The sequence below is a fragment of the Anomaloglossus baeobatrachus genome, chromosome 7, assembly GCF_048569485.1.
Source record: "Anomaloglossus baeobatrachus isolate aAnoBae1 chromosome 7, aAnoBae1.hap1, whole genome shotgun sequence".
In the NCBI taxonomy this organism is placed as follows: Eukaryota; Metazoa; Chordata; class Amphibia; order Anura; family Aromobatidae; genus Anomaloglossus; species Anomaloglossus baeobatrachus.
Window position 1 is genome coordinate 59,014,335 of NC_134359.1, and position 15,723 is coordinate 59,030,057.

The window sequence follows — 15,723 nt, forward strand, 5'->3', positions numbered from 1 at the left end:
GCCACTTTACACACAGAGATAAATCTGCGGCAGATCTGTGGTTGCAGTAAAATTGAGGACAATCAGTGCCAGGTTTGTGGCTGTGTACAAATGGAACAATATGTCCATGATTTCACTGCAACCACAGATCTGCCAAAGATTTATCTCTGTGTGTAAAGCACCCTTTAGTGTATACAGGGACAGTTAGGCAGAGATTAGCAATATGTACCCATAACTGCTCGTGGTTCTGGGTGGATATTACACCTGACAGGTTCCCTTTAAAGGGGATATCCCCTTTAAGAAAACGTTTTCTTACAAGTACAGTTTGTTGTAAAAACAAACAGCGCTTTACTCCACATTCCCAGGTCCACCGTCTGACATCAGGTCCACATCGCTCAGCTAAGTGGCAGAGCTGCTGGGCATAGTGGTGTCAGCATTGTGGGCAATAGCACACTCTGGACCTGGGGATGGGGAGTAAAGAACTCTTTGTTTTTTACAACAAACTGTACATGGGAAGAAAAATTATCTTAAAGGGGGTCCATGATTTACCAAAACGCCCATTTTAAAAGAGGTGTCTGTTTAAATAACTACAATGATGATGGGGCATAGTGTGTTGTGGAGCTTTGATGCTTTTACCCCAGCAGTGCCCATAGAGTGCATGGTGCAGAGTGGCCACCTCCTGCAGCACATGGGCAGCTCTCCTGGCCGCCGGTGCATTGTCTGCCCCTCCCTAGCACTGTGCACTGTCAGGCAGTGAATGCACCTGCTGTAAAGCCCGGAAACTGGGGCGAGTCTGAGAAGTGGGCAGGACGGGAGCCTGGAGAAGACCTCACCCCCGGGCGCAGGCAGGACGGGCGGGGACTGCCACATAAAAGCCCATCTCTCCGGAGAACAACGACAGCATTGAGCTGCAGAGTGGGACGGGGAAAGGGCGCAGGGAGGGGGGCAGGAATACCAAAAAGGGTGAGACATACCACAGGATACTACTGGGCACACACATGGCGGCACAGAGGAGGATGGCATGGCTGTACCTGCTCTGCTCCGGGCTCCTGCTCCACACCGGGACCAAAGCCTTCAACCTGGACACTGACAATGTCATCCTGAAGCAAGGAGAACAAGGGAGTTTATTCGGCTTCTCATTGGCCATGCACTGGCAGCTGCAACCTGAGGACAAGAGGCTGTAAGTGCAACATTGTATCAGATCGCATCGTGCGACATGATCGGGCGAACGTTTTATATATATATATATATATATATATATATATATATACATATATATATATATATATATATACATATGTATATATGTATATATATATATATGTATATATATATATATATATGTCTGAATGTATATATATATATATATATATATATATATATATATATATATATATATGTATATATATATATATATATATATATATATATATATATATATATATATATATATATATATGGGATGGAGATCTCTCCTGAAGAGGAATGATCACTGGTTGTGTTGCACTAGAATTAGTTTTGGATGCGATCTACTATTTTCTGTTATCAGCCCTTTCAGCCAAACAAGAACTGTAGGGATGTTTTATAGGATTACTGTCAAAGCCCCCCTATGATCACTGAGTTATGGGAACAGATCTGATATCAAGGGTCTGGCTGAAAGCCATTGGTGCATTTAGCCCTTGTTCACACCTGTGGATTTGTCACAGATTCCAGTATGGATTTTACACCAAAAATCAATGTTGAAACAATTGATAAAGATAATCCCCACCACCTCATGTGTGTGAATGGGGTTTCAGCTACTAAAAACTTTACAAAAGATTTGTGTCTGCCCCATGGAGATAAGTAGCGTAATTACTTATTTGTTTGGATTTTGCAAACTGAAAATTAGTGGAGTGACAAAGGGGTTAATCAGAATCCTGTTCTGCTGAAGAAATGTGAGTGTCCTCAGATCGCGGAAATAGACGTCAGATTATGCTCTGGTGTGAACAGAGGCTTGCCAAGGGCCACTTTCTGTTTTGCTTTGTAAGTGTATGTGCACACAGCGCGTTTTCATCTTTCATTAGTGCAGTTTTGTCACAAAACTCTTTATGCCAGCAAAGTCAATTAGAATTCTGACGTTTTGTACACGTTTTTTTTCCCTTGCAGATTTGTTGCAGAAATAAATCTGCAGCATGTCAATTCTTTCAACGGTTTTGCAGCGGTTTTCTGCTCCAGAATACATGGAAAAAACGCTGCAAAATCGCACCGCAAGAACATGCGGTTTTTTTCTGCCAAGAGATGCAGATCTGGAGCTGTTCACTTTTGGTTACAATGAAGAGTCAGTCCAGAATGAATTTAATGTATTCCGTGTTTGTTGGGTCTTGGCTGGATCTTTTGGAATATTGTACCTTGTGTTAGATCTTCTGGAATATTGTACCTTGTGTTAGATCTTCTGGAATATTGCTCCTTGTGTGAGATCGTCTTGAATATTGCACCTTGTGTGAGATCATCTTGAATATTGCACCTTGTGTGAGATCATCTTGAATATTGCACCTTGTGTGAGATCGTCTTGAATATTGCTCCTTGTGTCAGATCTTCTGGAATATTGTACCTTGTGTCAGATCTTCTGGAATATTGCACCTTGTGTGAGATCGTCTTGAATATTGCACCTTGTGTGAGATCGTCTTGAATATTGCACCTTGTGTGAGATCGTCTTGAATATTGCTCCTTGTGTCAGATCTTCTGGAATATTGTACCTTGTGTCAGATCTTCTGGAATATTGCACCTTGTGTGAGATCGTCTTGAATATTGCACCTTGTGTGAGATCGTCTTGAATATTGCACCTTGTGTGAGATCGTCTTGAATATTGCACCTTGTGTCAGATCTTCTGGAATATTGTACCTTGTGTCAGATCTTCTGGAATATTGCACCTTGTATTAGATCTTCTGGAATATTGTACCTTGTGTTAGATCTTTTGGAATATTGCACCTTTAGTTAGATCTTCTGGAATATTGTACCTTGTGTTAGATCTGGAATATTGCACCTTGTGTTAGATCTGGAATATTGCACCTTGTGTTAGATCTTCTGGAATATTGCACCTTGTGATAGATCTGGAATATTGCACCTTGTGTTAGATCTTCTGGAATATTGCACCTTGTGTTAGATCTTCTGGAATATTGCACCTTGTGTTAGATCTTCTGGAATATTGCACCTTGTGTTAGATCTTCTGGAATATTGCACCTTGTGTTAAATCTATTGGAATATTGCACCTTGTGTTAAATCTTCTGGAATACTGCACCTCGTGTTAGATCCTCTGGAATATTGCACCTTGTGTTAGATCTTCTGGAATATTGCACCTTGTGTTAGATCTTCTGGAATATTGCACCTTGTGTTAGATCTTCTGGAATATTGCACCTTGTGTTAGATCTTCTGGAATATTGCACCTTGTGTTAGATCTTCTGGAATATTGCACCTTGTGTTAGATCTTCTGGAATATTGCACCTTGTGTTAAATCTATTGGAATATTGCACCTTGTGTTAAATCTTCTGGAATACTGCACCTCGTGTTAGATCCTCTGGAATATTGCACCTTGTGCGAGCAGAGGTTCTGTATATTTTATTCAGTAACCCCCAGCAGAAAGGAGTACCTGCATTGTGTTTAGTGCTTCAGGCAGAGAGAGACACACACACAGATCACTGATTTATTGCACTTTTTGCTCTGTATGTATTGCAGTTATTGGTGTTCAGAAAGTGATTAGTCAATTGTCACTTTCGTCTTTGAACATCTCCGGTTAGTGGACTTTGTAACTGCGGAGTAAATGATTAAACTGATGAATAATATATGAATCGCTGCCCTTTACAACTTTTTCACTTCTCTCTTCTTCATGTTCTTCCAAGGAAAACTGGAAAATGTGGTGGAAGCAAACTACAGAGCTAACAGACCCCACAGTATGCAATGAATTGGGGCTGTGAGGCAGGACCATAGGTGCTAAATTGTATCACTACATGGTGATTCTGAGGACTACAAGCCTGCAGTTCAGTTGCATGATAGCCACAGGTTTCCCTAGTCTATAGAATAGTGTAATGCCAATATTAATTTTCTTAAAATGTTGTTCCCTAAGTTTTCAACTTCTGCTATGAGGTTAGAAAAATCCCAACTATCTTTTTGGTTTTGTTTATTTGTGGGGGAACTTGCGTGTTGCGTGAAAGCCAATATGGCCGCCTTTACAGCTCACGCAGGAGTTGTCACCCAACTTCCTCCCACTTCCATACAGTGTAGTAATGCAGGAATGTAATACTCATTAACTCTGCATTTATAAGTCAGCTGGGTTATAACCAGGTAGATCTGTAATAGCACTTATATTATTATTATTATTATTATTATTATTATTGGGCCATTTATTCCATGGTGCTTTATATGTGAAATTGGGTATACATAATAAAATCAAGTACAGTAATCATGAACAATACAAGGCATAGACAGGTACAGGAGGAGAGAGGACCCTGCCCACGAGGGCTCACAGTCTACAGGGGATGGGTGAGGATACAGTAGATGGGGGCAGAGCTGGTCGTACAGCGGTATAGTAGAACGACGGTTACTGCAGATTGTCGGATTGATTATATTGATTATATACCAGCTTCCCAGGAAGGAATATAACTTTGATAATAGAAATATGGTGATATTTCATGTTATGGGCGGCATGGTGGCTCAGTGGTTAGCACTGCAGCCTTGCAGCGCTGGGGTCCTGGGTTCAAATCCCACCAAGGACAACATCTGCAAGGAGTTTGTATGTTCTCCCCGTGTTTGCGTGGGTTTCCTCCGGGTACTCCGGTTTCCTCCCACAATCGAAAGACATACAGATAGGGACTCTAGATTGTGAGCCCCAATGGGGACAGTGTTGCCAATGTATGTAAGGCTATGTGTGCGCTCTGCACCGCACCTAAAAGGTGCGCTTCAGAGCGCAGCTGAAAAGCTCTGTTCTGAAGCACATGGTGCCGGCAGAGAACGTGCGCTCTGCATGCTTCCTCTCCCTATAGACAGCATGCAAACCGCACGGAAGAAGTGACATGTCACTTCTTAGAACGCAGCGATTCGGGCAGCAGCCGAATCGCTGCGTTCTAATATGCCACGTGCCCACGTCTTCTGCACAATCTCCATAGACTGTGCAGGGGACGCAGGACGCATGCAGTTACGCTGCGGTGCAGAACGCAGCGTAACTGTATGCAATACGCACACGTGCGCACATAGCCTAAAGCGCTGTGGAATTAATAGTGCTATATAAATGAATAAAATTATTATGGCGTTTTCTTTTCTCAAAACTTTCAAGGAATGGAGACAAAAACATCTGAATTTAGCAATATCAGCTGATTAATGGGAACTTTGAATTCTCTAATGGCAAGTTTTGGGAGACAAAAGATCAGGCATATTGAATTTCAACATGCCCGATCATCTGTTTCTACAGGATATAAACTCATGACAGAGGTTTCTAACAGTAGCTTACTCCCCTCTCCCCATGGAAGTAGACATACAGGAATGTTTGTGAGGAAGTCATGAGACATAGTTTGACCAACAATCTTTGGATGATGGCTTTTTCTTGTTTTTTTATACTGAAGAATGCATATACTGTATATACATATGTTCCTAACATAATGATGCATTTTATAAATATGAATGGAAACCAGTTGGAATAGTGATTTTTTGCATTTTATAACTATGAATAGATTCTGTTTATTTAACGTAAAACAAAGAATCAGCAATATAATAAAGGGTAACAGTGACAAGTCACTAAAAATAGCACTGACCCCTGATCCTGCAACATGGTAGCTGCAGTTCAGTTTTCCTGCAAAGTTATTTTTTACCATTAATTGGACAAGTAGATTCTAGTCTCCATTGCAGTAATAACAATCTGATATGAAGGGTTAATTGCCCCCAATAATCCCTACCCCCACTTTGCACTCTGTCCCCGTGGGAATTCTTTAGAGTCTTTCTCCCCCATCCACTAATGTTTGCATTGTTCAATGTGCTTGCATTGGCTTTTCACACCCCAATGACTTCTCTCTGTGCGGACTGTCAGCTCTCTAATAAAACATCACTGCAAGATTAGAATAGAAATCTGGGGTCTGTCCAGAAACCACAGAACATATTATTTTCGATGCTTGTTTTGCTGTTGATTCAATACACATTGTATACTCAGTATTTGGTTTATTAGTTGTATTTTGGTAAATATTTATTTTAAACAATTATAAATATATAACATTGGGCATAAGAAGCCATCAATGTGTTATCAGTGAGGATCTGGCTCCTACTGTCTGCAGTTACGTGGGGCTTTGGTGCTTGCTGGTATTATGAACCCTTTATTTTCCTGATGACCTCCTATATGTTATAAAATTATTATTATTATTATAGCGCCATTTATTCCATGGCGCTTTACAAGTGAAAGAGGGTATACGTACAACAATCATTAACAGTACAAAACAGACTGGTATAGGAGGAGAGAGGACACTGCCCGCTAGGGCTCACAGTCTACAGGGAATGGGTGAGGGTACAATAGGTGAGGACAGAGCTGGTTGCGCAGTGGTCTACTGGACTGAGGGCTATTGTAGGTTGTAGGCTTGTTGGAAGAGATGGGTCTTCAGGTTCCTCTTGAAGCTTTCCACAGTAGGTGAGAGTCTGATATGCTGAGGTAGAGTGTTTCAGAGTATGGGGGAGGCACGGGAGAAATCTCATACGCGATTGTGGGAAGAGGAGATAAGAGAGGAGTAGAGAAGGAGATCTTGTATAAAGCGGTGTACCAACGCTGCCTCTGCAAAACACGCCTGATAGTCGCAAACACTTTCTGAAGACCAATGATTCCACAAATGAAATTGATGAGAAATATCGGTTTATTGGACGTTATTCCAGGTGACATCTTGATGATGCTTCATGAGAGGATGTCAAGGATGTGTAAAGCTCTCATCTTGTGAGGATCTTAGGTTGTGTGCAGGTAGGTACCGGGAGACTAGGTCACAGATGTAAGGAGGAGACAGGTTGTGGATGGCTTTGTATGTCATTATTAATGTTTTGAACTGGAGTCGTTGGGCAATGGGAAGCCAGTGAAGGGATTGGCAAAGTAACGAGGCTGGGTAATAGCAAGGGGAGAGGTGGATTAAGCGGGCTGCAGAGTTTAGGATAGATTGGAGGGGTGCAAGAGTGTTGGAAGGGAGGCCAGAGAGCAGGAGGTTGCAGTAGTCGAGGTGGGAGATGATGAGGGCATGCACTAGTGTTTTTGCTGATTCTTGGTTAAGGAAAGCACGGATCCGGGAGATATTTTTGAGTTGTGGTCTGCATGAGGTGAAGAGGGCTTGGATGTATGGCTAATATATTGCCAATATTTAGAGTGCCCTTACTATTGTACAATTTCCACCCAAAAGCTGAATCAAACTTTGCACCATGAAAACCTAGTGATAACATCCTTTATAAACAATGCAGATGATACATTCCCAAAAATATTATTATATACAGTATCCTTTTTTAATATAGTTTTTTTATGCATTAAAATTCCCTATCTACGATGCACACGCTAGGTACAACTTCAAAAAAACCCAACAAAAACAGCTAAGGCTATGTGCACACGCTGCAGAAAATTTGTTCCCAAAAAAACTGACCTCTTGCCAGAAAAACGTACATTGTGCCAGAAACGCAAGTAAAAAATGCATTTGTTTTTTGCTCTTTTTTTTTCCATGCATTTTTTTGTGTGAAATCAGTGGCAGAAAGGGCTAAAAAATGTAGGACAAAAACGCACAAAGAATTGACATGCTGCACTTTTTTTTTGTCAACCTAAGGCTATGTGCACACGGTGCGTTTTTCTCGGCGTTTTTGCGCGTTTTTCGGGTGCGTTTTTGGCCTCAAAACTGCATGACTTTGCTTCCCCAGCAAAGTCTATGAGTTTTCATTTTTGCTGTCCCCACACAGCGTTTTTTTTCAGCTGCGTTTTTGTGGTGACCACAAAAACGCAGCATGTCAATTATTCCCGCGTTTTTCACTGCGCTTTTCATCCATTGAGTTCAATGGGATGTTGAAAGACGCAATGAGAAACGCAAATAGCTGCGTTTTGGTGCGTTTTGGTGCGTTTCTAAGACCAAAAACGCAGCTATAAACGCAGGAGGTGGGTAGTAAAGTGACGTGTACAGGAAGAGGATTCCTTCTGTCAGTATACACAGAAGCGTGAATCCTCCCGGTACCGTCACCGTCGCTTCCACCTCCCGTCCTGGGCATATATGCTGCCGTGCGGCGCCATGTCTGGGCGGGAGATGGAAGCGGCTCCGAAAACAAAAGTTAACAGTAAAAAAAAAAAAAAAAAAGTTATACTCACCTGTCTGCAGACTCCCGGTGCCATGCCCGCTCCCAGATCCTCTCACGGTATCGCCACCCCCGCTCCGGCTGTGTGCAGACGGCCGGGAAAGCTCCGACGGATGCAGGACCTGGCGATGGATCACCTGATGCAGTCACCTGACGCATCAGGTGATCGTAAGTATCGCGGTGACGCGGGCGCCCGGCCGGTATCAGCGGATGCGTCAGGAGACTTCATCCCTGCTTACCGGCAGCTGCTGCAGCGATCGGACAGGATCAGACTCCCGCCCCATCGCTCCAGGAGCTGCCGGTAATCGGTAATCAGCACATAAGTGAGTATTATTATTTTTTTTTTTTTGCACTGATGCATCAGCTGATTGTATAATCGGCTTTTATACAATCAGCTGATGTGTGATGGGATTCACGTAGTTTAACCTGACACATCATCTGATCGCTTTGCCTTCCAGCAAACCGATCAGATGATATTGGATCCGGAATGGACAGCGCGGGACCCTTGACCCAGGATTACTGCGGAGGGGGCTTCTTTATTTCAATAAAGATGGAGTCACTAATTGTGTTGTGTTTTATTTCTAATAAAAAATATTTTTCTGTGTTGTGTTTTTTTTTTTATCTTTACTAGAAATTCCTGGTGGCCATGTCTAATATTGGCGTGACACCATGAATTTCGGGCTTAGGGCTAGCTGATAATATACAGCTAGCCCTAACCCCATTATTACCCGGCGAGCCACCCGTCACCAGGGCAGCCGGAAGAGTTGGATACAGTGCCAGAAGATGGCGCTTCTATGAAAGCGACATTTTCTGGGGTGGCTGCGGGACTGCAATTCACAGCGGGGGTGCCCAGAAAGCATGGGCACCCTGCACTGTGGATTCCAATCCCCAGCTGCCTAGTTGTACCCGGCTGGACTCAAAAATTGGGCGAAGCCCACGTCATTTTTTTTTTAAATTATTTCATGAAATTCATGAAATAATTTAAAAAAAAAGGGCTTCCCTATATTTTTGGTTCCCAGCCGGGTACAAATAGGCAGCTGGGGGTTGGGGGCAGCCCGTACCTGCCTGCTGTACCCGGCTAGCATACAAAAATATGGCGAAGCCCACGTCATTTTTTTTTTTTTGGGGGGGCAAAGAAATCCTGCATACAGTCCTGGAAGGAGGATGCTGAGCCTTGTAGTTCGACAGCTGCTGTCTGCTCTCCTGCATACACTATTGGATGGAGGATGCTGAGCCTTGTAGTTCGACAGCTGCTGTCTGCTCTCCTGCATACACTATTGGATCGAGGATGCTGAGCCTTGTAGTTCTGCAGCTGTCTGCTCTTCTGCATACACTAGTGGAGAATGAAGAACACATTGAAGAAGGAAATTACATCAGACCTTTTTTTTTTTTGTTCACTGATAAAAAACGCATAAGGACGCAGTGAGCAAAAACGCAGCAAAACGCAGCAAAAAAACGCACCAAATCGCGGCAAAACGCGTGCGTTTTTTGCCGCGTTTTTTCGACGTAGGTGCGTTTTTGTGCGTTTTTAGCTGCCAAAAACGCACAAAAACGCAGCGTCAAAAAGACGCAGTGTGTGCACATAGCCTAAAACTGCAGGAAAGAAAAAAAAAGCACTGTGTGCACAGCAATTCTGAATTCTCATAGACTTTGCTGGGAGAAGGAAAGACAAGCAGTTTTGGGAAACAAACTGCACCAAAAAACGAGGCAAAAACGCAGCATCTGCACACAGCCTACAGGGTTTATACCAAGATTGGAAGTTGGAGAAAGGAAGGTGCACCGCTTGGCTACAGCATTCCCATTGAGAATAACTGCAGGAGAGATGCGCATGCTCAACCTCAACACCATTTACATGGGTGTCTTCAGCTATGTAAACTTTCTTCAAAGTCCAGTTCTTGGGTTTGATGAGGGTCTTAGATGTTGGACCCCAGTGAGAAGGAAGTTATCCCCCTACCTTCTGGATAGGGGGATTACTTCAAATCTTTGTACAAACCCTTTAACATATTATTGTTTATGGAATTTAGAAAAAAACCTATGCAAATATGCAGAGAAGCAAGCTACTATATGTTGTTTATGGTTGGATTTGAAACCAGGACCCCTCTCCTGCGGGGCTAAGCCTCTGTTCACATCTTGTTTATCCCTATCTTTGGTATATATGCCAGGTCTAGTGATGGGTGAATAGTAGGGATTTGTCCTGGCTAGTGATGGGCGAATAGTAGGGATGTGCTCTGGCTAGTGATGGGTGAATAGTAGGGATGTGCCCTGGCTAGTGATGGGCGAATAGTAGGGATGTGTCCTGGCTATTGATGGGCAAGTAGTAGGGATGTGTCATGCCTAGTGATGAGCGAATAGTAGGGATGTGTCCTGCCTAGTGATAGGCAAATAGTAGGGATGTGTCCTGCCTAGTGATGGGCGAAGAGTAGGGATGTGTCCTGGCTAGTGATGGGTGAACAGTAGGGATGTGTCCTGGCTAGTGATGGGCGAATAGTAGGGATATGTCCTGGCTAGTGATGGGAAAATAGTAGGGATGTGTCCTGGCTATTGATGGGCAAGTAGTAGGGATGTGTCTTGCCTAGTGATGAGCGAATAGTAGGGATGTGTCCTGCCTAGTGATGGGCGAATAGTAGGGATGTGTCCTGGCTAGTGATGGGCGAATAGTAGGGATGTGTCCTGGCTATTGATGGGCACATAGTAGGGATGTGTCTTGCCTAGTGATGAGCGAATAGTAGGGATGTGTCCTGGCTAGTGATGGGCGAATAGTAGGGATGTGTCCTGGCTAGTGATGGGCGAATAGTAGGGATGTGTCCTGGCTAGTGATGGGCGAATAGTAGGGATGTGTCCTGGCTATTGATGGGCAAGTAGTAGGGATGTGTCATGCCTAGTGATGAGCGAATAGTAGGGATGTGTCCTGCCTAGTGATGGGCAAAGAGTAGGGATGTGTCCTGGCTAGTGATGGGTGAACAGTAGTGATGTGTCCTGGCTAGTGATGGGCGAATAGTAGGGATATGTCCTGGCTAGTGATGGGAAAATAGTAGGGATGTGTCCTGGCTAGTGATGGGCGAATAGTAGGGATGTGTCCTGGCTATTGATGGGCAAGTAGTAGGGATGTGTCATGCCTAGTGATGAGCGAATAGTAGGGATGTGTCCTGCCTAGTGATGGGCAAAGAGTAGGGATGTGTCCTGGCTAGTGATGGGTGAACAGTAGTGATGTGTCCTGGCTAGTGATGGGCGAATAGTAGGGATATGTCCTGGCTAGTGATGAGCGAATAGTAGGGATGTGTCCTGGCTAGTGATGGGCGAATAGTAATTATTCATGTTCGGATAATGTGTACCGAATACCGAGTATTATTCTATTATTCGTCACGGCAAGAAAAATGCTCTTCTTCCCCATTGACTTGCATAAAGTTTGTTGTTCATGACGAATACCGGAATAGTACTTTGAGATTCGTTACGAATAATCCAAACACAAATAGTTACTATTTGCCCATCTCTAGCCAGGACACATCCCATCATATATGACAGACATATTCACAGGTATTGTTCCTTTGATGTCCTGAGGAAGGAGACGGATGTCTCTGAAATGCGTAGACTGTATGAACAATAATGGAATTGTATGAATATACCATTCAGTATCAGTGCAGTATATACCTGATTTCCAGCTACGTCTTACTACTGGAGGTATACATCAGTCAATACTTTTGAATTATAGCTCAAAATTAAAATGTTTTTGCATTTTATGAGTATTATTTATAAAGCAAACAATTTTACAGTTACTGCAGCCTCTAGCACAATGACACATCAGTCGTACCTGGTGCTGCGGATGTTTGTCCTTGATATTGCAGATAAGTTGAAGCTGCAGGGGTTGGAACTCAACCGATCAGACATTAATGGCTTAAAAAAACATTCACAGAATGGGCGAATAAATGGGTTAATAAATAGAATTGTGGGAAAAAAACTTGAAAAACTAATCTTAGGATAGCAGTGTTTATTTACTTAGTCATCTCTATTAAAGGGTTAAGTTTTTGCCTGTCAGTAAGATAGGGGAAAATGTATTGATTACTGGGATTCTGATTGATGGAAGCTCAATCAATCCCGAAAATGGATCTCTGTAGACTGAGGCTTGTATGAATGGAGCGCAGGTGGAGCTTGTGTGTCTTCTCTCCATTCTTTGTCTATGGCACTGCCGGAGATAGTTGAGCATTGTTCTTGGCTATCTCTGTAAGTTCAGTAGGCAATCAGTTGGGTGGAGGTAGACATACTCAACCTCCTTGCCCATCAGACTTGGCCTTGCAGGGTGCCAGTCTTGGAATCGGTGGAGTTCCCAATGGTCATACCTTTAATAATAAGTTATCCCCTTCATTATCCCGGTTTTGTAACACCCATTTTTGCCTGCCTTTCTTCTTCATTGTGGTCATTTAGTAGAGGGGGGAGCTAAAGTCCTCTGTTCTATCAGTTTATGGGGGTTTCAGGAGTTGGGTGTTTGCAGGCTCCTGCACTGGCAGTTCCAAAAGATTTGCCAGGCAGTATAGCAAGGTGCAGCACTGTCCTTTCATTTAAAGAGGATCAACCACCAGGATTTTCCTATATAAACGAAAGCCAGTGCTATACTGGCGCTATCATGCTGATTCTATACATACCTTTAGTTGTGAGATTGGATGTATAGTTTCTGAAATACAGGCAAGTAAAGTTTGTGAGATACACTGTTACTTGATTGATAGGTGCTGCAAAATATCTAATATATGGGTTGAGTTTTGTTAGTTATTCTCGCCCATGTCTGCTGCCTGTCCTTCCTCCCCCTGTAATAACAAAGAAGGGGGAAGGAAGGACGGGCAGGCAGACAGGGGCGAGAATAACTATCAAAACCAGACCCACCTATTAGATATTCCATTGAGCCTCTCATCAAATATCAGTGCGTTTCACAAACTTTACTTACCTGTATTTCAGAAACTATAGATCCGATCTCACAACTACAGGTATGTATAGAATCAGCATGATAGCACCAGTATAGCACTGGCTTTAGTTTATATAAGAAAATCCTGGTGGTTGGTCCTCTTTAAATAGAGAGACACTTTGACAGACCCCATTATTAGTCACAGGGTCCGTGGTGCCTGTCATGTGACAGGTTCGGCACTGTATTGTAGTGTAGTTTCCTGTTATAACATAAACCATGACTATAGTGTGAAGACAGCCTAGGCATATTAATAGATAGATTAATCTCTACATATGTAGCCGCGTGCCCTTCCCGAATACTAAATAATGTACGTGCCTGCTTTGCAATGTATTTACACATGCACCGTACACACTATGAAGAGTATTGAGACGCGCCGGCATGCTCGCTGCACAGCGCGGCGTCACTCCGACCTACGTGTACATAGAACTGGCTGGCAGAGAATTCCAGGACAACAAAAGGTCAGCGCTGTGAATGCTTCGGCCTAGTGTTCAGCCTGGCAGCCTTTTGTTATTCAACAGGCTTAAGTTGGAGGAGAAAATGCAGACTTATTGCAGACTATTGCACTGAAAAGTTTACTACTCCCCCCAATGAAAACCCAACACATAATACATGATTTTCTTCTAAGAGGGTTTATGTCATTCCGAACTATGCCGGCTTCTTGCTTTAATAATCCGAAAAAGAAACTTTATTCGGAACAATATTTCTGTTAATGGGTTTGATAAACTTGTCTTATACAATGTGACTTCACGGCCGAGCGGATTGCGACTATAAGTAGTTGTAAAGAAATAATCTCTTGCAATGAAACAGTCCAACATGTCGGAAAATCTATTTAAATTATTCCATCCCATGTCTGGAGGAGAGGATAAGGGTCTCCATTGCCATGGCAGCAACACGGGGGAAGGGTGGCCTGAAAATAAAGTGTGACCTCACTATCAAATTTTTTCCCCCCCACATTGCTATATATTTTACTGTAGTTGTGGGGATGTGTAGCGCCCCTGACTGCATCAGGGTGCTACAGGGAACTGCATTCTGTACCCCAGGATGCAGGGCCTACCTCCCGTGGTTCCAGGTTCCCATCAACAGTGTCACTGACATCCACACTACAAATCCCAACCACACCTCACACCAGGGCTGGACAGACACACCAGTGGGTTGGTCAAGTTGGAGCACGGCCACCCACCTAGGGGTCAGGCAGACTGGTGGGAGGGGAGACAAGGAGTAGAGAGTTAGCCCTCAGAGAGTGAGGAGCAGGAGAGTTGGAGCTCCCAGGGGGACAGGTTGGGTCGCAAACGGTGGTACGGGACCACAGGAGTCGGGGACCGGTATTAGGAACACTGGACCGGAGTCTAACAGACGCAGTCTAGGAGGACTGTTGGCACCAGAAAGCCCAGCCACCTTACAGGTACCAAGCACGGCGGGGTACAGGACCCTAGATCGAGGGGTAGCTTCAAGCAACCTGATAATTAACCTGTGGAGGATAGTCTCTTTATGAACTTTCCCTAAGAGCTCAGAGATTGAAGGCGTCAGCACAACGCGGGGAATAGGGTTCTCCGAAATACACAACCTACTGAAATCCCAAGTGCCAGCCATCAAGAGCACAGCTGCCGTACACACGGGTAGCGGGGCCTCGAAAGCTTCAAGCCAAGGGTCCACAACAGTAAAACAATTTGTGCACAGAGGCAGGGCTCCAGACTTACCAAATGACACTGGTGGGAGCGGGATCTGGATGGGCTCCCCGTGTAGAGACTGCGGTGCCTAGAGACTTTTGTTTACCATCTGTGTGAGTGTCTGCTTATTCCACTTGATCCAGCACCACGACTACCGCAGTGAGTAATCTGACCCCTGCACTCTGCTTCCCAAGGCCAAGCAAGCTACCCGTTCACTAAATCCCACTATCCGGGACCTTCCCTACCTGCGGAGGGACTGACACCTGGCTGCCCCACACCATCAGCCCAGGTACTCCCATCGGTAGCGGTGGTACTTCCCTTTACCGCAACCCACAGGTGGCGTCACGAACATTCATCCCCTGTAAATATCCCCTTACATTTGAAGTGGCCGCAAGCCCCTGGGTCCGTGAACCCTCCAGCCACAGCAACCCCGGATCCGAGCAGTTCGACTGCTGCTGGGGCGACACAGATGTGTAGCACTCCCCCAAAAAAACAGGGTTGGGTGCTCAGGTAGGGTTTAGCTCCAAGATAATATAATATAAACTTGGCACTACCGTGAAATTAGGAACAAAGATGAATTTATTTCAGTAATGCTTTCACCAGCAGCGTCTACATATCCTCAGCGCTGGCACCATATTTTTCTGTATTTGCAAGCTCTTCTGATGAAGGCATATTGGCCGAAATATCAATGCATTATTGAAATAAATTAATGCTTGTTCTTAATTTTACTGCCAAATCCCAAGATTCTATTTTACTATAGATTTTACTGCAAATTTATTTATCCATTCCATTTTTATATTAATTAAAATA

At 43.9% G+C, this 15,723-nt stretch overlaps 1 protein-coding gene across 2 annotated transcripts in view; it reads left to right on the forward strand.

Moving 5' to 3' along the window:
• Positions 1 to 888: 888 nt before the first annotated feature.
• Positions 889 to 15,723, forward strand: part of ITGA6 (integrin subunit alpha 6) — a 149,533-nt gene continuing 134,698 nt past the window's right edge. Inside the window, exon 1 of one of the 2 annotated variants that reach the window (XM_075317330.1) lies at positions 889 to 1,159. In XM_075317330.1, coding sequence (XP_075173445.1) covers positions 978 to 1,159 — 182 coding nt within the window. In that variant the 5' untranslated portion in view covers positions 889 to 977. The remainder of the gene's footprint in view (positions 1,160 to 15,723) is intronic. The other variant, XM_075317329.1, reaches the window with a different exon arrangement.